Source organism: Mus caroli, chromosome 2 (assembly GCF_900094665.2).
Source record: "Mus caroli chromosome 2, CAROLI_EIJ_v1.1, whole genome shotgun sequence".
Taxonomy (NCBI): domain Eukaryota; kingdom Metazoa; phylum Chordata; class Mammalia; order Rodentia; family Muridae; genus Mus; species Mus caroli.
In genome coordinates, this window is record NC_034571.1 from 48,453,028 (window position 1) to 48,480,977 (window position 27,950).

The 27,950-nt window shown below is 33.6% G+C and overlaps 1 protein-coding gene across 8 annotated transcripts in view; it reads right to left on the reverse strand.

The window, feature by feature from the left end:
* Window positions 1–1,690: 1,690 nt before the first annotated feature.
* Window positions 1,691–27,950, reverse strand: part of Prpf40a (pre-mRNA processing factor 40 homolog A) — a 52,108-nt gene continuing 25,848 nt past the window's right edge. For 2 of the 8 annotated variants that reach the window (XM_029469540.1, XM_029469554.1), the window contains exons 6-25: window positions 22,675–22,785; window positions 21,452–21,572; window positions 19,748–19,772; window positions 18,511–18,873; window positions 16,071–16,179; window positions 15,568–15,632; window positions 15,051–15,215; window positions 14,543–14,651; window positions 13,751–13,901; window positions 12,706–12,839; window positions 8,177–8,291; window positions 7,902–8,005; window positions 7,698–7,814; window positions 7,315–7,452; window positions 6,865–6,960; window positions 5,519–5,605; window positions 5,337–5,433; window positions 5,189–5,250; window positions 4,014–4,145; window positions 2,730–2,822 (exon numbers count right to left, since the gene is read on the reverse strand). In XM_029469540.1, the coding sequence (XP_029325400.1) occupies window positions 2,730–2,822; window positions 4,014–4,145; window positions 5,189–5,250; window positions 5,337–5,433; window positions 5,519–5,605; window positions 6,865–6,960; window positions 7,315–7,452; window positions 7,698–7,814; window positions 7,902–8,005; window positions 8,177–8,291; window positions 12,706–12,839; window positions 13,751–13,901; window positions 14,543–14,651; window positions 15,051–15,215; window positions 15,568–15,632; window positions 16,071–16,179; window positions 18,511–18,873; window positions 19,748–19,772; window positions 21,452–21,572; window positions 22,675–22,785 (2,394 nt within the window). Of the gene's footprint in view, window positions 2,823–4,013; window positions 4,146–5,188; window positions 5,251–5,336; window positions 5,434–5,518; window positions 5,606–6,864; window positions 6,961–7,314; window positions 7,453–7,697; window positions 7,815–7,901; window positions 8,006–8,176; window positions 8,292–12,705; window positions 12,840–13,750; window positions 13,902–14,542; window positions 14,652–15,050; window positions 15,216–15,567; window positions 15,633–16,070; window positions 16,180–18,510; window positions 18,874–19,747; window positions 19,773–21,155; window positions 21,210–21,451; window positions 21,573–22,674; window positions 22,786–27,950 lie in introns of all 8 variants that reach the window. The other 6 variants (XM_021181647.2, XM_021181655.2, XM_021181672.2 and 3 more) reach the window with 6 other exon arrangements.

A 27,950-nucleotide genomic window follows, 5' to 3' on the forward strand; every position in this document is an offset into this window, starting at 1 on the left:
TTGTGAAGCTGGCAGATAATCCACATGCTAAATTGGCCATACTAACTTCCCTTACAAATTTTCCCAACATGGTAGTGATAAGAGAAAATAAGAACATCAAGTATCTGAGGTCATGATTTTGCTTGATATGAATACATTAGCAAGTTTGATTAGTATGAGAGATGCTGAGGACAATACAGTATCAGCATAGAGTCCTAGTCTTAAGTGAAATATATAAACTTATATTAACTACTTGGCTATTTGAGTAACTCTAGAAGAACAAGCACTCAAAGATACATCAGCCTTTGCCAAACTGAAGATTTAGAAACATGATCTACTGGATTTAAAAGAGTCAGAGATTTAGGACTGCCCCATCACCTGTGCCCTCACACTACGTCTAGCAACTACAATGTGTCTGATGGTATAATCAAAACAAGACAATAGAGTAGACTTGATTTACATGTTTTATAGCAAGGATATTACATTTCCAGGTACCTAAAGTCAAAATTCAACACACTGATATAAAACTTCTATTTAAATCAATTTGGTTCTGTTATGATATTGATCTGTTCACAGTAACATTTACAAGAAAAGAGGCAGAGGCAGGGGGATCTCTGAGTTTGAGGCCTGTTGGCCTACAGAGTTCCAAGACAGCTGCTGCTACACCACAAAAGCCCTATCTCCAAAAAAACAAAACAAAACAAAACCAAACAAAAAACTGTTTAGTCAAGAGAATCACTTTATGTCTTTTGCTGTGTCTGATTTGCATAGGTTCACTGCAGGGATATTTTAATTGATCATGTTTTATAAGACTCTGAAGATGTGAAGAAATTATAAGAAGCACAGAAATCTATTTTGAGGACATGCTAAAACATCAATAGCTTTTTATTCAAATATATCAAAAATTTAATGTACTTTAAAAATCATTATTCATGGAATTAAAACATATTTTACAGATTCTAATTTCTCTTATGAAACACTACTGGTTTGTTTCCCAAAATAAGCATGATTTAAAGACTATCTCTGACCTCTGTGTCAAGTATTGGGACTCATTAGCAATCTTGACTATTGCTAAATGAGGACCCCTGAAAATTAAACTCAAGGAGATTCTGTTGCAAGTTGTTAGGTATTTTGAGTAACATACAACTAGGGGGGAGGGGAGGAGGAACTAATCTCAAGCAAGCAATTACGATTTCTCAAAGAGAATGATCTTTTCCACAAAGTATGTCTTATTTCTCAACAGAAAATGGACATGGCAATGAGAAGGTAAGAAATAAAGTATCTCCCTTTTGAGTTTTTAAAACCCTGGCCAGTATTTAATCAAAATCCTGGGCAGGATGGAAAAGGGCTGTATTGATCTGTCATAACTCATTTAAAGGGCAATGAAATAATTTATATTCTATTTAAATCTCAACTTGAAAGAGATAATCTCAGCATGTCCAAATTAAAAGAACAAAGAGAATACTAAAGACCAACTGCTAAACTTTACATAAGAAACAAACAAAAACCTCCTGCACTGAAGGAAATTGTATAAATCACATTACTAACCCTCAAAAGTTTGCATGTAAAGAGAATTGTAACTTTAAGTCACTGCCTTTCTAAAATATTCCATAGGAAATTTATAGGTGAAAACACATTTAAGAACCTCAAATGCACTGATTTATGATGTTCATAAATATTAAAAAAAAAAAAGTACTGTAGCTACCATGGGTACGATGAAACAAAATTTCAGGGATTTATTATCTTGAAAATGATCATACAATTTCCTTAGAGCTGAGCAGCTTATGTAGAAATAAACACTAGTGCACACTACAAGAGAAGTTTAATAATAGATAAAAATGTACAAAAATATTGAAATCAGAAATGCTTTAGAATGTGTACCATGAAGTCAATACTTCTCAGTGAGTAAGGAAGGTAATTTACAACCTCCTCAGTGGAATTAAAAAAAAAAGTGTAAGAGAAAGGTTGGATAAAAATTAAAAGAAAATGTTTAAGTCAACATTGATTTCCCACCCCTGACAAGGATATTTCAACTATTACTCAAAAGTTTGGTGGCACATTCTTTAGTAGATCCTTAAGGCAATATATTTCAACTAATTTACAATTTGACTTGATGTTAGCTATTTTAAAACATCACCTCAAAATAGATGCTCAAAATAATGCCCTCATAAGCCTTTTTAAAATGTTCAGATGTTTCATAAAAAATAATGGTGGCTTTTTTACAGCAGTGCTCGTTAGCACCACTGCTGTTAAAGGTCTGCCAAGTTTCCATCAAAAACACCTGTTTCTTAAGAGCTCACCATAGAAGATCACATTGGCTTTAACCAGTTCAGTAGTGCACAAAAAAGCAGTCTTCTCATAGGTTGCTGGTGCTTTTTTTGTACTACATTATCAAAATTTTTCATTGTATCTTCAAAATCCAACTTCTATAAAGGAAATCAAATCACCTCATGACTTAGAACAAAGTAGAGACGTCTGCAGCTATCATGAAATTGCCACTTTTAATCCATCCTGTAGTGCCCTGTGAAAGGGTCACAGAAAGACAGTTATTACCATAGGAAAATATGATTCTTGATACAGAATCAAGTTATTTTCAATTCCTTTGCTTTTATAAAGTCCACAATAACAATACATAAATGCACTTTTTCCTGTGACACAATTAAAACCCAGTGTTATGTAAATTGGACTTAAAATAATCCCTGGTCTGAATTAGACTTTAAATCATACTATAAACATATATTTGGTATAATTTATTGATCATCATCCAGTTGCTCCAAAAGGGTTCTTCTGCGCTTTTCCAATTCCCCTTCACTCAGTTCACTGCCAGAAGTATCCCAGTTACCCTGCAAAGACATTCAACATAATTACAATTAAAGTTAATCCTGAAAACTGACACTGTAAAAAGATTCTAAAGGGGCTGGTGAGATGGCTCAGTGGGTAAGAGCACCTGACTGCTCTTCCGAAGGTCCAGAGTTCATAACCATCTGTAATGAGATCTGACTCCCTCTTCTGGTGTGTCTGAAGACAGCTACAGTGTACTTACATATAATAAATTAATAAATCTTTAAAAAAAAAAAGATTCTAAAGTAGATGTGGAATTCAGTCACACAAAAACATCTCATGAGGTTTTAAAACTGATATGTTGCTCCAAATCCCAACTGTTGGTTATTAAACATTCCTTGGATGTTATTAGAGGAAAAAAAAAAGATAAGATAGGGATTTTTATATAGAGCTACTTCAGTTCATATTAAAATATATAAACAAGGAAAATGATACATACTAATTTCTTTTGTTTCACAAAATTAAATATTAATAGTTCCTACTTAATGAAAGCCAGGGGTCCACTTCCTAGGTAGTATGGTTTTTGCTAATTTTATAAATTTTAGGTAGGTAATCCTGTAAAGCAATTTTAAGTTTTAGACTTAACTTAGACTCTAAATGGTCTCTAACAAGACAGACAAGACTTAAAATCTATGAGAAACAACCTCATGAAGTGGAGTGGTCCTCTGAGGTGTTTTGTTTAAACCACTGCTACAGAGGAGACAAGCATAGAGAGGGATTCACTCTTCATGGAGGTCGTGAATCAGAGAAAACCTATCTCAAAACCAGAACAAAACCCCAATAATTTGAAAATCAAGGTGTCAGTGCCCAATGTACTTCTTAGTGGTACTGTAAAATTCAAACATTATCTTTTCATTCCAAGTTAAATGACAACTATTTTGTACTGTTAATTTGCTGTTAAAAATCTTTAAGGAATATAAATGTAAGAGAATCAACCAGATAGGCATTTATGAAATGGTACCAGACATTTCTTTTTATTTCATCCCAAGAAGCATTTCCTCCTAAATCAGGCAAGGAAATGAATGGTACCAGAAAGCTATTTTGTGATAAGCAGTGAAGAGAATTTATTCTTTTCCTCAATGTTAGTAGATCAAGAAAAAAAAAAAATCCTATAAACACCATCAAAGTTTTAATGAGGGAATGAACTTTTGTTTTTTGGTGAATTCAGGAAAGAAACAATTTTCAGTACTTACAGAATCCTTTCCAGTCTTTTTCTTAGGTGATTTGTGTTTTGATTCTGATCTCTGTCTACTTCTGTCTTTTTCACTTTCCCGATCTTTTTCTTTTTTATCCTTTTCTCGTTCAGTATCTGATTCTGGAGAGTCCTATGTACAAAAACACCCAACATATCAGAATTTTGATAGGCATACCATTCTTTTACAAATTTATGCAGATGTTTAATAATATCACATTTATTAGGTTAGGCGTAAAAATGTAATGGGTTAACGTCAGGATTTGTTGTTGTTAAGATTTTGAGACAGGGTTTCTCTGTGCATTCCTGACTGTTGTGGAACTTGCTCTGAAAGCAGCCTGGCCTCAAACTCAGAGATCTGCCTGTCTCTGCCTCACAAATGCTGAGACTAATGGTGTGTGCCATCATGCCCAACTCTGATCCCCAAAATTAGAGTTTCTCCAGTGTTCCTGGGAGAGATACAGAAGTAGTGTTCAACGCAGGAAGAACAACATCTGGATATGTTAAAACACTATTAAAAGCCTCACCACCACGTTATATCTGTAAGTATAGAGCAATATTACTTATTTAGAACCCAGGGCCCCACATACATGATAAACACACACCCTTAATGAGCTATATAGACCCTTAGTTCCTGCACATTTTCATCAAGCATATCTCTGGTTTACTTAGATCTGTATAAGGATACTGCTGACTAAGCTGTTCATTTAATCCATGGAACAAGGTTGAAAATCACAGAGAAACAAGTTATTTAAAATGTTAGTGCTTAAATAAGTAGTTCTGGGTTAGATAGCTAAAAATCCTAGGAAGCAGCATAGAAACCAAGACAACCAATCTAGTTCAATGCATCTGTGGTAAAACTCAGACACCACTGATGAAAAACCCCTATGCCAAGCTAATATGCATCTACAGCATTGGAAGAGAAACTGAGCAAGCATTTACATTTTTTCTGTCTCTTTTAAGTTTTAAAAGACCAGGTTAGGAGCCCTAGTACTTGTGTATGTTTCTATTTGAAGTTCCAAGTGATCACAATGGAAGAATAAGGGGAAGCACACTTAAAGGCTCTGGTTTTTATTCCCAAGGTAAATGAGCACACAGATTTAGATTATGAGAAGGCCTGAAGAATCCTTTCTAAAGCAAAGCCTTGGAACTGTTAAAAACTAGAAACTTTCTTACAGATTTATGTCTCCTCTTTTTGCTTTTCTTCTTATGCTTTTTTGATTTCTTGTAACTTCTCTCTGTGGAGCATAGAAAGAAAAAGAAAATGTCAAAATCTGAAGAAATCAAAGTGTCAAGGTTGACTCAAGAAACTCGGAGTGCTCACCAGACTCAGCACTGGAAGAATGCTCCGAAGCAGAGTGAGATTCTGACCGCTGCCTTTTTTTCTTTGAATGGCTGTCATCATCATCTGAATCCGATCCCTAGACAATACACACACACACACACACGTTCACAAGCATGTTCACAAATGTTTTGGTATACCGTGCCAGCCAACACACTTCTTACCGATCGAGAGCGGGAACGTTTCCTATGGTGTTTTTTAGATTTCTTAGAATGTTTCTTGTTCTTTGAATGATGATGCTGACATTCATGCTAGAGTAGTAAAAGACAAACTTTAAGAACTGCACTTGCTTTGTATAGGCAAGAACAAGAAAATGGTACAAGCTTAACACGTGAGATCTTCAAAAAATCCTAAGCAAGATAGTTTAGAGTAAGATGTCCAGTGATTATATGAGAAATCATTATTTTTTATTCTTATTAGGCATTCATATGTTATATATTCATTTATGTATCTGAAAAATTTTAAATTCATTTATGTATCTGAAAAATTTTTACGAAATATTAATGAAGTAGTTTTTATCAAAATGACAAGAGCATTGATAGGGAAAAGTATGTCTTAGAAAGGTGTAACTTTTAATAATTATTAAAAAAATGTATTCAGGCATAATTTTGTCATCTAATCTGACTGGGTTTGGTAAGTAAGCTAGGCCAAGCACTGAGATAAAAAACCTCACAGGCATCTTTCAACTGGGATATACAAAATCTGTTTCTTTTTATTTCGTCCCAACAAGCATTTCCTCCGAATTCACACAGGGAACGCTTATTTAACTACAGGTTGTGCCCTTAACACTTAGTAAACAATTCATTGTGGGTAGGTGGTGCTGGTGGAGTATGGGAACAGTTATCATTTCCTTAGCTCATGTTAAACTTTTCGAAAGCACTGATAAATAGTCAAATAATATATATCAGCTAGACGCCATTGCCTACAAAACTTACTTCATGTTGTTATTTGTAACATAACATAACTTGCTGTGAGGATTTAATTCATACATGTAAGCTCTATGAATGATAAATGGATTAGCTCACACAGTCTATAACAATGTACTTAATAGTCATTGGTCAATTCAGGATAATTTACAAGAGCCTGTCTTGAAACAAGTAAAAATATTTCTACTATAGATTTACTTGATAATTTCCCCCACTGTTATTTTAAGCAAAACTTCCTATTTTTCCCATTGTAATTCAGAAACTATAGATTTTTGGCATACCTAATATAGTATAATATCTGAAACCAACTTTTTTTTTTTATGTGTTTTTTGTTTAGTTTTAAAAAATCTGCTGTCCAAGAAAACTTTAGGATATTCCCAGGATTAATTACTGGCTGATTTATGAGGCTGACAAATGGCTGAATTTCTGCACCTAGGAATAAAAAGCAAATTTCTGACACTATCTTTAATAGCCCCTGAACACCTATTTGTCATGTGAAAAAATTCTACAGGAACAAAACATTCTTGGTGATTATTTTCATCCCAAACTTTCACTTTTATATGTCACAACAAACTAAAAATTACCTCAAGCACATGCATGAAATCTTTAAATATTCTTTTTCTTTCTGATTCTAGAGTTATATCCTCAAACGCTGGTTCCTTTACAAATCTTTCCCGGATCTGGAAAGCAACGATATGGAATAAATATATAAAGATAAGAAAATCTTATCATCATGTCTAAAAGCAGTATGACCCATGGAGAAACCTGAGATTCACTTAAAAGTGGACTCTTTTCTTCCTTCAATAGTTCTAGCAGGGTGTGGCAGTACATGCCGGGAAGCAGAATCAAGTAGATAGATCTAAGCCCTGTCCCCTGGTGGTGGTGTATTCAAACCATTTAGACAAACTATTCCAAAATTCAAGTCACAACTAACTTTTGACATATATAGAATATTTTATGAATAGTTTAGCTTATCTGTGTCCCCTAGAAACAAATTAGTGTTATTTTCAACTGTGAAGCACAAGTATACATACATCTTCCCAGACAGCATCCAGTTCTATTGGAGGGGTAGCCTGTTTCAACATACTCTTAAAGGCAGACTCTTTCCGTTTCATTTTCCGAGCCTCTTCTTTTTCTCTCTCACGTTCACGGGCTTCTGCCTTTTCTAGTAACTATCAAAAAATCAAACCTATTAAATTATGATAAGTCCTGTTTCGAACAAGACATTGTTCTTAAAAGTATTATAACATCACTTATAAAAGTTTAATTTAACCTCTAACAATGAAACATTTTTACACAGTTTGTTTTACTTGCTTTACCTTATACATCCCTTTTACAGTACTTATTCCACTAGCCTACAACTTGAAGTAATTCTTAGATGAACAATTAGGTAGGTATCTGCAATAATTTAACTTACACTATTGAAAGCCAACTTGATATTTCCAGCATCCAAAGTAGTTGATCTCTTGGTTGAACTGATTATTGCCACAAAATCTTCAAAAGTAGTGTTTACTTCAACTACAAATCCTTTATCCTAAAAGCCAGAAATCTTGTTATAAATAACATGTAACTGCAAGGAATGAATCAACGTTTTCAAATAGTTAAGGACAAGTTCATCTACCTTCAGAATGTCTTTTATTATCTTCTTTTCATCATGATATCGTGCTTTAAGATCTTCAACATAAAACTTGAAAAGATCAAGTGCAGTTGATCCTAATGAAAAAACTAAAGAAGTCAAAAAGCTAGCTCTAACCAAGAGCTGCAATTACTTTTTGTTTGTAAAACAAACGTAAAATAAAGCACACACCTCTCCCCCCCCCCCCCAACAACTGTTCCCAACCCCAACCCACATCCATCCCAACTTCTAAGGTACGCTTGGAAAGAAAGCAATCTCACCCGGCTGACCCAGCATGTTAGTGAAGCGAATGTCAGAGCTGATGGTGGGATACAGCTCCATCCAAGAGGACATAGAGTGCAGCTGCCCATGCTCGTGCAACTCGTCTAGAAAGATCTGCGGGAGACAAACACATGTAAAATACAAGAAAAACATGGTAAAAAAAGTACCAGCAAAAATACTTCTAGACCACAAATAAATATAAACAAGCCATCCAAAGAAAGAGATCTTTCAAAAGACTATACTATCCTTCTAGTCTTCAGTTACCTATCCCTTAAGACAGAAAGCCACTTCCAGTTAAAAACAAGATCCATAAAATATTGTGTATGTATATAACCATAAACCAAAGATACTATGACTGGGAATATCTATTCTCAAATGATGAGGCTAAAGAGTGAGTATGTGCATGTCCTGTAACAAAACTTTTTTTTTTAAAATAGCATCATTTAGATATTTTTATTTAGATTAATTTTAAACAATGGCCTGGAGATGGCTCTTGGTTTGGGGCAGTTGGGACCCATGTTCTGTTCTCAACATCCATAAGGTGACTCATGATCCCCTGTAACTTCAGTTTCAGGGGATGTGGACATCAGGCAAGTGAATGGTATATACAAATTAGAAGGAAATACTCATACATAAAACAAATCTTTAATAAATAAATCAAATATAGCTATGTACTACTCTCCTCAAAGCTTCTGGGAAAGTTAGGATTTAAATCACTATGTGATCTCCAAACCACTTCCCTTCCTTAAATAGAAGGATTATTATAACTTTATTCTGTCTTAAAAAAAATATCTATTCTATACCACCCATTTTCTTTCCTATGGCTGACAGTCAGGACTGCACACTGGGGCTTCAGTACTATCAGTGCCCATTGGTCTTCTTTTAGTCCTTAGTTCCTGTAATTCCTAGGGCTCCACTGTTCAATAGGAGCTACTGGGCCTGGGGAGCAACAGATGACTGAGCAGTTTAGACTCATACTGCTTCTACAGAGGACCCAGGTTCAGTTCCTGAATGACAGCTTACCAGTCTAAAACTCCAGCTCTAGGAGTTATGATGCCCTTATAGTATGTATATAAACATGCATGCAAAACATACATTTACATGATATAAAAAATTACAATGAAAATTTAAAAAGCCATCAATAAAAGGCAGTTTCTGAACATTGCGGCTAGTATAAAGTATGATCTTCTGCCAGATGGTGGCAATGCATGCTTTTAATCCCAGCACTTGAAAGTCAGAGGGAAGACAATCTATGTGAGTTCAAGGCCAGACTGGTTTACAGAGTAAATTTTTAAATTTACTCAATTAAAAAATTTTAAAAACATCTATTACTGCTTGTTTAGAATAATGCCTTTAAATATTGGTTTAACTAGATTGCTAAATGTGAAACTGGTTATGTTTAAGTTGCATGTAGAGGATACACTGGGCAGCAATGTTATAGAGTAACATGTACCTACATCCTACTACTACTTCCTCTTTCAACAAAAGTGGCGAAGGTGTTTTTAAAGCATTTCAGTCTTAAAATGGAGATTTTAAATGTACTACTTTCTATCATATATTTTTGTTAGTATCTCACTCAAGTCACTGATTTTTGAGTCTCATCCTAATAGTGGATTTCCAGTTGAAAAATTGCCACAGGAGGGTTGCTAATTTCTTTAAAGCTGGTATTCACTAATTACCAGTGGTACTGTTCCCTTGAATAGTTATCACCAACAGCATTTTCCTTGGTTGAAGATCTCTACCTCAGATTTAATTCAATATTATCTTTTCTTACTTATTCCCTTTTTTCCCTTCCAATACTGTTCTTTATGTTGCTATTTATATCTGTGTTTGAATTATGAACTTTCATAGATTTTGAGAGATAGCCCTCATCTTTAAATTGTTCCTTCATTTTCTCCCTTGACTATTTTTCTCTTATCCATAAAACACTCTTTTCCTTTTTTTCTTTTTAAGACATGATCTCATCATGTACCCTTGGCTGTCCTGGATCTTGAAAGCAGACAGACCAGGCTGGCTGTGAACACTCAGAGATCCACCTGCTTCTGTCAACAGTGTGCAAAGATTAAAAGTGTATGCTACCACTACATCCATCCCAAAAGCAGAAGTCCTGAGGTTTTCCTTACCAAAATATCTGAAGTCTAATTGTAATTTTCAACTATTTGTCAATCTTTTAACTTTCCTTACTATGCTAGTGATTACTAAATATCTTAAGTAACACACTAAACAGGATCTTTTAAGTCTCCATACTATAAAAACTTTGACTATTTGCTATTTTGTAGATATTCCTGTCCCTTAGGATTTGTCAATCATCTGAAGGATAAAATCAACATATCATTAGACTCCACACCAGAATCTTAGTAAGTTTGTTTTAGGGTTTAGTAATTTGCATTTTGTAACTTCTCAGGTAATGGTAACTCTGTATCTAGGACTCATTCTCAGAGGACCATTACTTTTGTCTTACAACATTTTCCCCTCTGTGACCCATTTTTCCTTTGTTCAATTTAAAGACTTGTCTCAAACCTTTCTCTTACAGTTGACACAAATTAAACATAGGACTTAAGACTTTAAAAAAAAAAAATTCACCAGGTTCCTAGCAAAGATGTAACAAACTTAATTATGTAAGCATTAACTGACAGATCAAATCAAATCAAATCAAACCAAAAGACTGTAATCACCAAGCCACATTACTGAATAGGTTCTTTCCACTCATGATTACTTTTGGAAATGACAGTTTCACTTAATTCATTTTACTACAGTTCCAAATTCCAAATTCATTTTACTACAGTTCCAAATTTCACCAAAGGTGAAATAGGACTAAAAAATTACTGAATTACATATATATCTTAAGGAGTACCAACATAGTTATTTAATAACCCCTTATATTAACCTTAAACACAAACATGCTATATGCATATCAATCTGATTTAAAGCCTATTTTATACTTAGTTAAAGGCCTACAAGGCATTTCATTAGAATCTTGTGGCTTGCAGTAATAGCATTTGGTACTCTGTATCAAATTGTCTTAGTTTCTATGACCCTGATTTCTAGTTTTAGGTCTACTTCAAATTTAAATTATTGTAAACTTAAAATCTTAAAAAGGCCTTGAAGCTTACAAGCTGCAGAAGTCTAATGGCTCTCCTAAAAAGCCTTTCTTTCTTGTCACATAGTTGATTATCTTAAAACTAGGGATAGCCTATTTTATAGCTAGCTATGAAAATTAGATTGAGTTCTCAAAAACTGAATATGAACATAGGTAAACAGAATATAGGCTTTAGTAAGACTGGTCTTTGAAATCATTTCCATGCTAAATGAGATCAAAGGAATGATATATCCTGCTAAGTAGGCAATCAGAAACAACTTTAGAAGTCACTGGTATTCATATGAGTGCATCAATATTAGTACATATTAAAACCTACCCTGTATCTACTGGATGAAATCTTAGGATGAGACTTAATAATCTGTGTTCTTAGTAGTCACATGAATAATCCTACATAGAACTAAACAAGTAACTTACCAGAGTAGCGAGTTTCATAGAACAAAGGTAAATTAGTGTTTAAACGGCTGTGATTGCAATAGATAGTAACCACTTGACATGGTAGCAATAATTGTTTTTTAAAAAGTCTTTTACATGAATCTAACACAAATGAAATTTTAAGAACTACCACCCAAAATGATAACAATAGATCAAACAGACTATTAATGCTAGGTAACAAGCTTATATAAGCTATTGCAATCTTGCTGGTACTCTTAATACAGAGTTTAATACAAGACTAAAGACTGTTTGTAACCAAGACTGTATAGTTTTAAATTCTAGCTCTATACTCAGTAATATCTCACCAAGTCCGTTTCCTTATTTACCTGAATATATTCAACAAACATGATATACCAAGAACAGCTTCAAAACACAGGTTATACAGGTAAAATACCTTAGGCAGGCATTGTGGCACTTGTCTATAATCCCTGCACTTGAAAGGTGGAAACAAAAAGATCAAGAGTACAAAAGTGGTCTGGGCTACACAGCAAGTCTGAGGACAGCCTGGCTCACCTAGGACCCTATCTCAAAGAAAACCCATAAAAATTTAAACAGCAAAAATTCATTTCTTTGTAATGGGAAGAACACCACTAGAAGTGAAAAAGCTACTGATTACAGAACATACTTTAAACTCCCACGTAAAGGGATTAATTATGTTCCATGTTTAAATTGTACAGCACATTCTTTAGGAACCAAATATCAACTGCTACAAAGCACCCATCACTCGTCTTGTTTCCACCTAGCCCTTATGCTATGTTGTTCAGCTAAAGCCTTATGTTCAAGTTAAATAATGTTTGCTACACCTTGCTATATTCCTTCGCCTCAAATGTCCAAGAACAAAACCTAAATTATAAAAATTAAAGAGTTCAACATACTGGGCACCCACAAAGCCTAGGTAATGAACTAGAAACAAGTATCTCAGAAGCGCTTTGATTCTTCTTCACAATTCAATGACTATAATACAGAACTAAGCCAGAATAGGCATCTTTCTATTACCTGAAAAGATTCCCTATTTTTACGCTGCCTCCTCCTTTCTCTCAACAAAGTCTTCTGTTTTTCTTCTTCTTCTTCCTTTTCTAAAGCCCGGATGTGTTCCTCAAAGCATATTAATGCATCTTCTTTATCCATGTCTATAATATTTTTCCAATAAAAAAATTAAAATATTAACAAAAAAGCAGTTTATTTGCATTAAACTCTACAAATTTCCAATTCAGTATTAAAAAAACACTTGTATTTGAATTCAAACATAATTTTAGAATGACACAAGTTAAGACTTCAAATGCTACCAGAGAATGAATGGAGGAGGACGTGCACACGGCACGGACTAGCTAACAGAAGCAATCCTGCTTAACCTCCCAAAGGGTACTACTTTACAATGAAAATGTTTAGTTCAAGAGTTCTTTGTGTATGCATTTGATCATATTTATCACCCCCCACAACTCTTCACAGATGTCCCTTCTACTGGTCTATCTAACTTTGTTGTCACCACTTTTTCTTCCTTACTTTAAATCCATCGAGACCAACTGTCATGACCAAATATTCTTAGATATAAGGTCTTCCACGGATTATGGTCAAGTTATTAGGAGTTAGGGAACATCCTGTCCCTCTCCAGTAGCTATCAGCTGTTAATATCTCTATAGCGAAGGGTGAGAGTTCATGGTCAGTGCCCATTTGCATGCTGGGAATAAGTACTGCGCATGCTGTCTTAGTCACTGTGAGTTTTTAAGTGCAGGTGCCTTATTGGGTTCAGAAGACACCAATGATCTGCAAATGGTTGACTTATTACATATTTCAGGAATTAGCTGTAAAACATAACTTCTAAAATAGGGAATCTCTCCTAAAGTATTTTTTTCCCTAAATCTAAATTTAGAATTCAATTAGAAGGAACTCATTTGTAAATTAAGCTTTTCCCACCCCCAAGACAGAGAAATCATTGTGTAAAATTGAGTTAGTGACCAAATACAAAGTCCGACTAATTTTGATTTTATACAGAAGTTGACAATGACTCAGTGACTGGAGGCACACTTGGCACGGTTCTTACTCTGCAGCTCTTCATCCTCTGCGAAAGTTGGATTATCCATCAGATACTGCTGGGCCTCAGACCAAGTGGTGGAGTATGTAACGTTAGCCATATTGTCAAGGATGTTTTTTAAGGCTTCCCAATTTCTCTTTCGTAGCTGCTTTGCTTGTTCCTACAACAAATGTTGGAATACCTTTTAACATTCAAACAAGGTATCTGAATTGCAATTACTTAAGATTCCTTTATATTCTGATGTTTCAAATATTATATATAAGCCTTTAGTAACACCACCTTTTATTTTGTTAGTGTTGTTTGTGACAGAGTCTTACATCTAGTTTTTCCATCTGTGTTTGAAGTCAGAGCCCAAAAACTATTTGTTTTTGTGTCCTTATTCCATAAACTTACCAGTATGCAGTACTGGCCTTACCAGTATGCAGTATAGATACATTTTATAATGAGGGCTACCGAAAACAGTCATAGCATGTAAATACCAAAGTCTTCAATGTCATTAAACTATGTTTAAAGTTTTAGTAATATCTGAACTATCATCCATGTTTCCTTTAAGAATGGAGGCAAAACAATTTAACAGTGATAAATATTCAGATAAATCAGTACCCACTATGATTTAAACAATAATTACTATCTTTGAAGAGGAAAAAAGATTGAGTTAACTCATTTTTATCTTTATCATAGCTTCCAATGAATAAAATGATGTATAACATACACTATAAAAATTAAGTAAAGAAATTGCCTTATATCATTTAAAGTAAAATATTCTTCAGAATGTTGAAATACTGATAATTTTAAAAGTACCTTTTCTTTCTTTGAAAGGAAGAACAAAACATCTTCATAGATTTCTAGACGATCACGCTCTGATATTGCATTCCAAACTTCCATCTCCCCAAACATTTGCTCAGCTTTTCTAGTGATTATGAAATCAAATGTTACTTCCTTAATGCATTAGTACTAATTTTAGATCATTTTTCATAGGTAATGAACACTCTCCACTGTTAAGTTTAAAAATCACTACTTAGGAAAATTCTATGACAGTCAATAAAATATCAACAGAAGAGCAAACCCTATTCTTTCTCTTACATTAAGGTACCTTCTTCAGACTTTAAAACAGATAACAGCTAATGTGGTATGCTTAGTCCCTCATTAATAGCTTAAAAGTGGGCTTCTATGTAAACTTGCAGTACCTTACAGAACTGCCACATCCTCATCTCCACAGCTATGCTCACTACCATCTATTCTGGACGAGTTGGCAATATGTCGGACACAAACAACAGAAAATCACTTTCCACATCATTAGAAACCTTACTTGTATCTGGTTGTAGAAGTCATTTTTTCATGATTTTCAAGAAAACGCTGAAAAGATTCCTTAGCTTCTTTGTATTTTGATCTTGCTTCTTCTTTTTCCTCTTTCTCCGTCTGGACTTTATAAGCATTAAAGGCCTGCTTTTTCTCACTCAGCTTTGCTAAAGCACTGAATAATAATCATCATCATCATCATCAAACAAGAATAAGAATAAAGGCTGGAGAAGCAAATGTAAACGCTTTGGAAAAAAGTTTCATGCATACATTAAGAATATCTGTATAATTTATTGAAGATATAAAACCATTCTAAAAAGCAATTTCTAGTTTTAAAATGATTCAAATTTCATGTGCTCAGATTGTAGGACAAGTCTTGGGTTTTTGGCTGCAGCACACATAAATACCTCTATTTATGCCAACTACAAAGCTATGAAGAATAACTCTTTATGTAGTTATACTATTTTATACAATTTTAAGTACCCTAAGATTAATGTAAAAAGTAAATTTATAAACCATTGTATTACCTGTACCGAGGATCATTAATGATCATTTTCATAGCCTGCTCCCATGAAGCATTGGAGGGCACCCGCTGAAAATGATTTAAAGGAAAAATGAGTATTGAATACAAGAGCACAGAGAGTAGCAGTGTCATGGGAAGGCAAGTATAATGCTCACTGCAAATATCAAGCACCTCCTTTTGTAGATTTTTTTAAAGTCTAAAGCAATTTTTAATGAAGCAATTTTGTGAAAACAAATTCACACTGAAATCGAAACAGTATTTTTCTGTATTAGTCCATCAATAAAAGGATAATGGTTTAAGTTTTTTGAAAAAAATCTTATACATCAAGGCAAAAATATGCTTGTGAAATTAATACCTTTTAAAGTTTCACAAAAGCGTTCAATTAAAACACAACAAATTTAGTTTGCTGTCAGTTACAACAGTTCTAGAGATTAGTATTTTAAATAAAGGCACCAAAGTGAACATTTATTAGGAAATTATTATGATACTTAAAAAAATCTAGAATACCTTTTCTTTCAATAATTCTTTAAATGCTTGCTTTGCCTCCTCCTTTGTATTCCAAGTATATGTTTTTTTTGCTGGTTGGCTCTCTTCCTCTTCTTTTTTAGGAGTAAAACTAGAGAGACAGAAATTTAAACACGCTATTCATAATTTCAATAACTTTTCTACTGAGAAAATCTCCTTATCATTTAGCTGTTTGAAGCTGACCTAAACCTTGACGAATTCAGAAGAAAGTTTCTTACATTAACCCTATAAATACAACTGTCTGAGGCCAAGGACATAAAGTTAAAGAATTTTTGTAGCATCAGTTATCAGACCCTTTGTAAAGGCCAGAACATAATATGGAACTGCACTAAGCTGATGTACATCACTAGTCTGCATGTTAATAAATAGCCCATCATATTTATTCGCATTTCACATTTAATCTCTGATAATTTTGTATGTGATAATAAAACCTACAAAGAACCAAGAGAGCAACATAAGAGGATCAATTAGCAAAATTCAGCTTATTTAATTTTGCAAACACAGAATTAATAGAATACAACAATGCTAATTTATTCTTATGTTGTTTTTGGCTGATAATATACTATCACACAAGTGCCAAGTAACTCTGTAACCCAGAACTCCAAACAAATATTATTTGGAATATTGTGAAAAATACTGTTGAATTGTGAATTCAAAAAGAATTAACTTAATACAAAATTATCAACTCCTTGTTTGGGATTCCACACTAAATTTAAAAACTTTAGTTCACTATAAAGTCAGTATGATGGACTTGATGCTGCAATAGCTACTGATATAAGAATGTGATATATGGAAATCTATCATTCTTTATGTGTCCTTACATACAAGTTAATTAAAATTATTAAGAAATTAGGATTCATGAATACTGAAAAGCTACCAAGAAAGAATACTTGTTAAAATTATGAAAAATAAATTCTACATCCATATAAATGAATGCAGCAGCAAGATAAAAAAAAAAAAAAACGTAACTGTGAAGAATACAGGAATTTCTTGTTATTCCTAAAGTAATGATATCATGTAAATTACATTGTATTATGTACTAAAAGTAATAGAAATATACATATATGAATGGGATATGCACAAATTACATGCAATTATCATGCCAAGTTGCATAAAGTATTTTGAGCATCTCAGTACTTTAGTATTCAAAAAGTTCAAGCATAATATGTAGGAGAATGATAACTCAAAAGCTCATATCATGTCATTATCACTTGACATGATGAAGGACCTTTATGTATGCAGAAAATGTATGATACAGGGGCTGGAGAGATGGCTTAGTGACTGACTGCTCTACCGAGGTCCTGAATTCAATTCCCAGCAACTACATAGTGGCTCACAACCACTTGTAATAGGATCTGATGTCCTCTTCTGGTGTGTCTGAAGACAGCTACTTATATACATAAGTAAATAAAAGAAAATGTATGATATATGTATATGTGTACACACACACACACACATGCTTGAATTATATACCTAAATAGATGTATAGCCAAGGTCAGAAGAAAAAAAAGAAAATGTGACCTTTAATCTTAATTGTCTCCAAATATACCATCTCATTTCTTTTTAAATATCTCAATATTAAACACTATATAAAACACTCAATATGAAACACTCTATAGTTATTTGTGAAATCACCATGAGAGAGGAGTGGAGAGACGGAGGCAGTGGACTAACAGTAACTGGGTAGTAAGTTTTGGTTAGATTAGTCTCCCGTTTATACCCTGCATCATATGGTAGAAAAAATCAATTATAAGTTTTCCAGTTATAAGTGACTTCCTTATTTTGATTCCTATATAAAGTGCCTTCTCTCTTCTGAGACATTTTTGAAAAAAGCTGTTTGCATTTTTCAATTTATTTACCATAGGCTGAATAATCAAACACCATCAATAAGCCAAAAAGAATGAAAACAAGTTTAATTCTACTCTATTTGGCAGAGCTTCTGATCTTCCAAAATTTATTTCTACGTTCAACAGCAATTTACAGTACTTCTTGGCAGTGCTGTACTGAGCACATAAAACAAAAAGGGAAAAACAAACATATAATCTCTTACCAAAAATAAACCAACCAGGGCATGATACCAAGCCTTTATTTAAAATACTCAAAGTTTGTAAACTGCTGATTTTTTCCTTTTTGCCTTGATTTTGATTTCATATAGTACATTGATAGATATAGAATGTATGCTTTTAAATTTGTGCCACACCCTATACTCAGTGCAAATCAACGTAAGATCATAACTTTAACAGATTACTTTCAAAAGTTTTGTGGCATGACACCACTGAAATTCAACTATTTGAAATGGATCAACATTAGAAAAACTTAAGTTTTTACTTAAACATTTATTTAATGATTATTGACTAAATTAACAAGTTCTTATATTTTAAGTCAGGCATTGATTTGCAAAAGTCTGAGTTACTAAACTTACTCAGAGACAGTTTCTTGTTTAGCTGGTTCCTCTCCAGTGTTACTGGATAGATCAGCACTGAGATCTTGAATAGCTGTGGTATTAGCAAGCTGTGCTTGCTCTTCAGTTGATACAGTTACTGTATTTTCATTATCTACAGCAGTAGCAACAATGGAAGTAACTTCAGGTTCAGGAGCAACTGGAACACTTCCCACAGTATTAGTAGGTGTGGTGGAAGTATTGGCATTAGCTGCTGCGGCAGCAGCTGCCGCAGCTGCAACAACAGCAGCCGCTGCTTCTGCAGCAGCCATGGTGCTCATAGTAGTAGGAATTTCTGTTGTAGGAACTGGGGCTGTTGATGCTGTAGTACATTCTTCTTGCTTGCTATACATTAAAAGAGAGGAAAGGGAGGGAATAAAAGGAATAGAAAAGGGGAGGGAAAGGGAAGGAGGGAGGGAGGGGTGAGGAGAGAGAGAGAGAAAGAGAACTGGTCATTTCAATACAGCAGTGGTAAATAAAGCCAATTATAAAGTTGTAACACTAATGGAACAAAGGGCTAAACAAACCATTGACGGTAAACTAGAAAGCCATCCTAAAAGACCACAGAATAAGACTATATTAAACATTATGTTCGTTTTAGAGACTATCTAGTCATACTGTGTAGGTTGGGCTCAGATACATGAGCCTCAGGAAGTACTGTATTCTTCCCACTATGCACTGTTACCACTTCCAACTTCTACCACTATTTTGCTTTCAGCAAACCTGCACAATAACCTGCTTGTATTTCCTAATGTCCAATTACTTCAATAAAACCTCAATCTGTTACTTTGGATAACATATTTGATATATATCAAAACTCATAAGGCTCATGAAGTCAAGTAAAGGGAAACTTTGGAGGCTGGGAAACTATATAGTTCAGTAGTTGATTGCCAACATATGCAAAGCTGTGGTTCTATTCCTCAAGATGACAAAAAAAAAATTAGTTTTATAACAGAGATATATAATCACTCATTCACAAAATGAAAAACTTAATTCACAAACTGTGCATTCCATATTAAAGTACCTGTTTAGCAAAACATACACTTGAGTAAATATATTTCCCTTTTAACACCCTCCATAAAACCTTCCAAAGACATCAAACCATTACCCTAATCCAATTAAACAGCATTCATATCCTTTTTAAAAAGTGGACATCTAAAACTTGAATGCGATAGAAATGGCCAAATTTAAAAAAAAAACGATTTTCAAAATTGCTTACCTGCTTTCTTCAGCTTTGATCATGGCTAGTAAAGAAAACAGAAAAGTTATCTACTAGTTTTTAAATACAACCATTGACAACAAACTCTAAAAGGAGATGAAAGTATCATAATTTCATCCGGTCTTATTTATCACCCGACAATTTAAAACTTGCTTTAAAGTGCAAGTATTTACTTGAGTTTCAAAGCCTCAATGCAACAATGAAACTTTACAACAGCGATTGTGACTGCTGAGCAGTCTCTTCCAAATGCTGATGACTCCAGAAGCTACTGGCCACACAAGCACACTCATCCAATCCAATACATACAACAGTACTGTCTCCAGGCGTGAGACTACTTTTTAAAAGACACTGCATTTAAACTGATACTGAACTCATGAGACTTCTGGCCCGTTTTTCCTGCTAACACTGACAAGCAGATAAGCAACTATGCAAACCAACCACTTGTAGTCATATCAGAAATGAGCTTGATAGATATTCTGTAGATGAACAATTTGGGATTCTATTGGTAAAATTATTATAAGCTCATGCTCAGACAATTTAGATAGAACTTTAAAGATTTGAATACTCAATATTTCTTTGCATTCTAGGCTGAGGTAAATTTTAAATCTGCTGGTAAGACACGTATCTGTAATTTTGTATCACTAGAGAATGAGGTGCTCCATGTACACAATGATATAAGCCAAAGTGTACGAATGTATTTTATAACTTATCACTTCTTAAAGGAGAATATTTCTGAAAAATCTATTTTAAGATGCAAAAAAATCCACATAAGAGGTAATCATAACTAATATGATCTAATGTTGTAAGGTAATATCCTACCACTTCCCTATAACCTTTTACCTAGCTGATCTAGATCAATTTAGTAAAGGATTAATTTTAAGGAGAGTAATCACATCACAAAGTGTTATTTTATGCTGAGTATTGTTAGATAACAATCTTTCCTAAACTTTTGATGGTACCGAGTAACTAAGCCTTCCTCCTATAAAATATATAATTTATATATTCATGTAACTTAACTTTCAGAAAAAAAACATTGAAACCATTTTTCATGATACTAAAACAAAATCAGTATTAACTGAAATCTGATAATATATGGACAAAATAACTGACTCAAGATCAACTACTACCTAATATCATGATTAAGCTTAATCACATGTCCCATGTATGCACCAATATTCTGAGGGATACTAGAGGTTTGTACGTGACCTTGTTCAATATTCATGTTTACTTAAAATATCAAAACCCAATTTTAAAACCTTTAAGCTCATTTATAATATAACTCTTATATAGAAGTAATTGTTTGAATTAATGTCTTTCACTGCAGATCTAGCCATTCATGGTTAGTGAAAATTAGTGACATACTCTAAATGTTAAATATAACAGAAAATGAATTATCAAAGCAGCTCACCATGCAGGTTTGATTTTGTAATAAGACCTCCAGCAACAATGGTATTCTGGTATCCTAGTTTCAATGGAATCAAATCAAATAAAAGTCTATTTAAAATCTATAGAACTGAGATCTAGAGCAACAAGAACATAAGAGCCCACAAAAAATGTTACATCATTTAAAATTTGCATAAACTTTAATTATTTTTTAAAAAAAGAATAAGGCCTTAGTTTGAATAATCCTATTCAGGGAGGACTGTTTCTGGGTGACTGATATATGCACAACAACTTCCCAGTAGAATTGTTTTCCCATCTTACCTTCAAGATCTTCAAGTTCCTTAGGTTTGGCCCAGCGGGACTCCTTTGTTTGAGAATTATAATAATAAGGCTTCCCGGAATCAGATTTGTACTCTTTCCATGGGCATTTAGACAACAGTTGCTAAAGAAGGGAAAAAGCTTTCAGCAAATAGTAACATATTCAGCACTGCTGATCATCTGCACTTGTTTTTACTAGACATTGTCTACCTATGAAACTCTACATACATTCATAGCATGATAGTTGTCGACTATTGAATATATCATTTAACTATTGAAGAGAAAATAATTTGTCAAAGATAATATATTTAGGAAGTGCAAGGATGCTTTCTCAAAGTTAGGCATCTCCTTGAATTTCAACTGTGTGTACATCCCCTCTTACATTCACATAGGTAAAAACCACCAGCCATAATTACTGAATGGAGTATTCATATATTAATATAAATAAGACAAATAGAATGTTTGGGGAAAAGTGAAACCTGACTCATCTATCCTAATGTTTTAGTTTCATAGTCAATTAATTTGTTATAACTCTGAGAGAGTGTATATCTGAATGAGAAATAAATGTTATCTATCACCCTTCCTTCTCAAACACTATGTACATATTAGACTACAGGGTAATACAGTGTGGGAAAACACATTTACCATCTTTAGTTAAGGGAAATAAAAATGGAATACCACTGGCTAGGTAAACCATTCTTCAGTGAAAAAGATCAACTCTCATTTCTGAGCATGATTATTAAAACATGCAATATTGCTTAATTTATTGCTTCAATTTTATTTTTATCATATTAATCGATTTTGAATGTTAAAGTGTATAGTACAAAATAATATGCTTTCAGAGGCATCTTGACAAAGAGAAAATATTCCACTCTAATACAAGACAGTATTTTTTAGATTATTTAATTTCAATATATCAAACTCCATGGTTAACTGGAACTGTTAACATGTCTTTTAAAACCATACAGGTCATCCTGTACTGAAGAAAACTTCTTACTCTTCAATTTATTCTTGAATATACCTTTGAACATAGGACGATAATAAACAAAGTATGTTCATATAGGAAAACAAATTTTATTCTTCTTGCTTATTATTCTAACTTCATTAGCCCTCTCCACCCAATGTCCTAAATAATTAGAGACACAGAAGAACTGCTCTTTGGAGCTTAATATAAAATTATACCCAAGCTACTTAACAGTTCTGATTCCTAGTCTTCAAACATTTACCTCAGCAGGTGTTTTAAGATCATCTGGCTTTTCCCAGGTAGACTGTTTTGTTTCAGTATTGTAATAATAAGTCCTTCCATCAGGTGATTTATGTTCTGTCCACATTGATTTCTAAAGGGAAAAAATTATTAACATGTAAATTATTCAGCAGTGAATATCTATGAGGTAGCAAGCATGCGAAACACCAAGAATAAATATAAAATGACTATTTTAACAGTTCAAGTCACACTTAATAATTTGTCAATAGAAGTAGAAAAGGAATTGGAAAAGAGAACATTTAAAAATAATTCAAAGGTAGAAGAGATCGATTACAGCTATTGGAATGCCATGACTGCTCTCAGAAGAGCAGTAACATTTTACCCTCTGCACAAGCTAATCCTCCAGAAATATACATCTCCAGTGAATACAATATACAAACTAAATATAGATGTAATATAGGGGTATAAATCATGCATTTATCTGGTCTAATTTGAAAGATCCCCCACACACACACAACCCACAGGTACTTGGACAAAGTTCTAAATTGGTCCCCTATAAGAACATTTACGCAAAACTGGAAAATTAAAAAAGGTTTATTGCAAAAACCATGAGCAAGTTAACATGAGAAGGGGGAAAAAAAAAACTGAATCCAAATATTTCAAGCCCCAAATGTGAGATTTTCATGTGAAACTAAATGTAAATCTACTCCTAAACAAAGATCTAATAACAGAATAGCTCATTAGTCTACTAAAACGTGAAAAAAAGCCTCAGCCATATGAAAAGCTGATTACAAGAAAAGACCAACTTTAATGTTGTTTGACTTTCAAGTTGGTCTTTTCTTGTAATCAGCTTTTCATATGGTAATAAATTTAACCATGGTTGATGAAGGCTACAAAGATGATTTACATTCTACTTTTTAAAATATAAGATTACTACATATAACAATAAGAAATAAAAAAGCAAACGTTATCACTTGCTTATTCAACACTAAGATTTTATTTTATACTTATTGACAAATCTATTAGGACTGATTTTTATCACTGTGTGCTTGCATAAAAAGGAAAACAAAGTAATTGTAATACTCTTTAAATTTCCTAAGAGTAAGGCCACTTTCCCCTCCCCAGAAAACTAGAATAATCTTAGTTATACCTTTTTGCCAACTGCAACCTTCCATAGGAATATAATTCCTATGAATAAATGAGGTTGCATATACCATGTTTTTTATAGCAATATTGTATTTGAGAACAGAAATAAAAATAATTTGGTTAGTAATCCAATTAAATGTATTGTATCAGAGACCACATTACATATTAGTATGCAGACACAGAGAAAAAAAGGGATTAAAGTTCAGTTGAAACAAATACCATGGATACTAAGCTACAAAAACAAAACGCAAAGGCATGTATCTAACACAGCATTTTATAGAACAAACAAGAGAATATTGGGTACAGATGTAAATAAACACTCATACTTGTGTATTATATACCTTCAGAGGTTCCATTTACACATGGGAAGGAGTTACGACATGCCAGTCATGTATGTTCATGCAGTTGTTTGCAACATGGATGTAATGTGATTTTGGTGGTACATGTAGGTGTAAATATACAAAGATAAAGATGAATTTAAATATGACTAGCTGTATGTAAAAAACAGGTATGTGAAGTCCAGGGTGCTAGGTAGCATGGGTTACTCTGGGCAGAAAAGAACACATGTGAAAAGACAATTCAGTGAAAAACTATTTGAGGAGTGGATGATGATTCTAAATGTATGCTAGACCTATGTATGTATTAGCTCATATTTGTATTATATTAAAAATTACACACTAGATAAGACATCGTTATATTAGTTGCTCAGTTATAGTATCATCCACTAGAGCATCAGTAACACTGGTGATAAAATGGACAATGTTAAGTGAGAAGTGTGCCTCATCACCTATATGTTACCACGGAGTGCAAGAGCCCACAAACTACCCATTTATGGGCCTTAGAAGACACAAGTTTGTGCTTTGCTGCTAAGTCTAGTAGACTGATCACTGTTAAAGAAGCCTCCTTTCTCTCAAAGAGAGAAAGCAGTTAGTTAATTTACTGCTGGGAAGGCTCTACAGGCAAAATTCCTAGTTGTCTCTATTCATGCTTTCAAGTGAACGAACGGGGCTCTGAATGTTTCTTCCATTCAGAGGCAATTGGGGTCATCACCAAGAATGCAGCCTCTGTAGCTAAATGGGATTCTGCCAGCCCACCACGTACAATGCTCTGAAATGGCAAGTTTTAAGAGCACATGAAGCCTTGCCACTGATCACATTACCCTTGACAAGCCTAGCCCTTGGCCTTATATACCAATTTTAATAAGGGAAGTCCTGTCCTCCGCTCCGAATTGGAGGGTTCCAGTATTAATGGGCAGGAAGAACTATCTCTGATTCTTTGTGGTTTTGTTCTTTTTTTTTACAACATACTTTTTAGTTATGAGACTGACAGGATGCACAAGATTAAACCAGATGAAATCTCAGCCATGAGAAAAAGACTTCAACACACCCAACCAAAAATCTATTTGCAATTGCTATCTGCTAGGATACGGAAAAATATGTTTTCTTAAATGGTATGTACTGGGTATAATAACTGCCCTTTGGGGAAGAGGGGTTTTTTTTTGGAGGGGGATGTGTAATTTTTTCTTATTTTTTTTGTATAAGAAAGAACATGAACTACCATGTTAGTAGTGACACATGCCTTTAATTCCAGCACTCTTGAGGCAGAGGCAGAGTTTGAGGCCAGCCTCATTAACAGAGCTAGTTCCATGAAAGTCAAGAAATATGAAAGTATAATGCAATGCGACATTCCTCAAATTTTTTGACTTTTCAATACCTAAATCCAATAACTGAAGTGATAAACAAAGATTCAATACTAGTTTTTAAAATACTCAATGTACCTCATAGTTCCTTATACGTATCATCCTAGTACGTGGGAAAGGAAGAAGGCTCATACCAGATTTATAGTGAGGTCTAGGCTATTGGAGGTTACATCCAAAGTAAGATTAAACAATGACCTTAAAGAGAATTAAAAGAAACAGGGAAAACAAAACAAAACAACCTCACCTGATAACTCATGAGAATGTTAAAAAGATTCTTTGAAAGAAAAAAAAAAAAAGACAAAATTGAAGTCTGGGATGGAACTATAAATCAAATGAAAAAAAAAAAAATCAATGGAAAGCAACACCAGGATGAAAAAAAGACTATCAGGGATTAAGTTAAAAAACTAGTGCACACAGACATCAATAAACTAGCAACAACAAAAGTCAGGATAATTGTTACAATATTCAAGACCTGAGACACCAAAACTAGCAATCTGTCATATAGAAGACTGAACCAAGTTACAGATAAAGACATAGAAAATTATTCAATTGCCTTGTAGCCGATAATTTAGGTTAAAAAAAAAAAAGATACACAAGGACAAGAATTATTTAGGACTCAGAAATTATCAGAAAATAAGCCACTGTTAAAATGCCAACATTATAAACAAAGAAAATAACAAGCAGAAAGAAAGAAATGTTACAAAAGCAAATCCATAAGTAACAGGAGACCCAGAATAAAGGGAAGTAAAACCAATACCTATATACTGTGGATGCATGAAAGGAAAAGCAACCCTGTGATCTCAGGCTACACCTCAGGGTATTAGAAAACCAATGTAACAAACTTGTAATCCACATAAAGAAATAAAGAGGAGGTAAAAATTCAGAACTAACGCTACAACACAACATATCAATGAAGTAAACAGCCGAATCTTTGAAGACTGAAAATACAGTAACAGAAGAATACCCAGATTAATTAGGAGTAAAATGAAAATGTTATAATAACACTTAAATCTAGTGGAACATCAGGGAATATTGTAAAAATTAAATTCAAATTACCTTGAAGTATCTTCAAGAAATTAATATATATTAAATGCGTAAGACTTACCCAAATAAACCAAAACTGTAACTAAGCTAAATATATCAACAATAAGTAAAAAGCCCATGACCTGATGAATGAGTAGATCTCATGGCTGAATTCTACCAGGCCTTTAAAGAACTAATACCAAAGCTTCTCAAACTATCCCACAAAGGAAAGAAATATTTCCAAATTTATCTCATAAAAACAGTATTCCTTCAATTTCAAAATAATATAAAGACAAAACATAAAAGAATATACCAATTTACCCTCAACATAAATGCAAAATGCTTAGATTCAAGCCAAATATTAGATTGGTTGAAGAGAAATGGCTTTTGCTTTGTTGAAATTTGCCACAAGATAATGAATATATTCTTTTTTAAAAGTTTTAATGTGAAGAACTTGAACATCAAAATTAACCACCTCAATGAACTTTTACACTGTTAAGACTAGGCAGTCTGAAAATGTGGAGATGCATACTAGATATCAAATTTTTAACGCACACTTAATATCAAATTTTTAGTGCACATATCCACCCCCCAATCCAAGATGTCAGAACTAGAAAAAAGAATTCACTTTGTCTTTATTCGTAACTTGCACCCACTTGTTCCTTGTCCCTTAATTGCTCTTTCTTGCTTCTTTTTATATTCTGTGCACACACATACATTTGTTTGCATATATACATATGTATGTAAATTATTGGCTACACTGGATGAGGTTAAGAACACGTGGTTTTGTTCGGAGATTTTGTAATCTCATTTAATGTTATATTCTAAATCCATCTATTTTCTTAGCATTTTATGATTTCAATTTTCTTTATAGCTGAACGATAATTCATTTTATGTGCGTACCAGATTTTCATTATCCTTTCATCTATTGATGGACAACTAGGTTGCCTCCACTCCTTGCTACAGTGAGTAGAACAGTAATAAGCAGTTACCTCTAAGGTAAGATATAGACTTCTCTGGGTGGATGAACATAAAATAGCTAGTTCATTTGGTTGGTCTATATTAATGTTTTATGTGTTTGAGTGTTTTGCCTGTATTCAAGTCTGTGCGCTAACATGTATACTATGTTCATAAAGACCAAAAAGGACATAGGATCAGCTAGAACTGGAGTTACAGATGGCTGAGAGCTACCTAAGTTTTCACAGTTACCATAGTCAGTAAGGTTATCTTTACAAACCCTCTCCAACATGAGTTGTCACTTACTAACAACAGCCATTCTGATTGTGCAAGGTACATATATATATATTTTTTAAGATTTATTTATTTATTATATGTAAGTACACTGTAGCTGTCTTCAAACACTCCAGAAGAGGGCGCCAGATCTCGTTACTGATGGTTGTGAGCCACCATGTGGTTGCTGGGATTTGAAC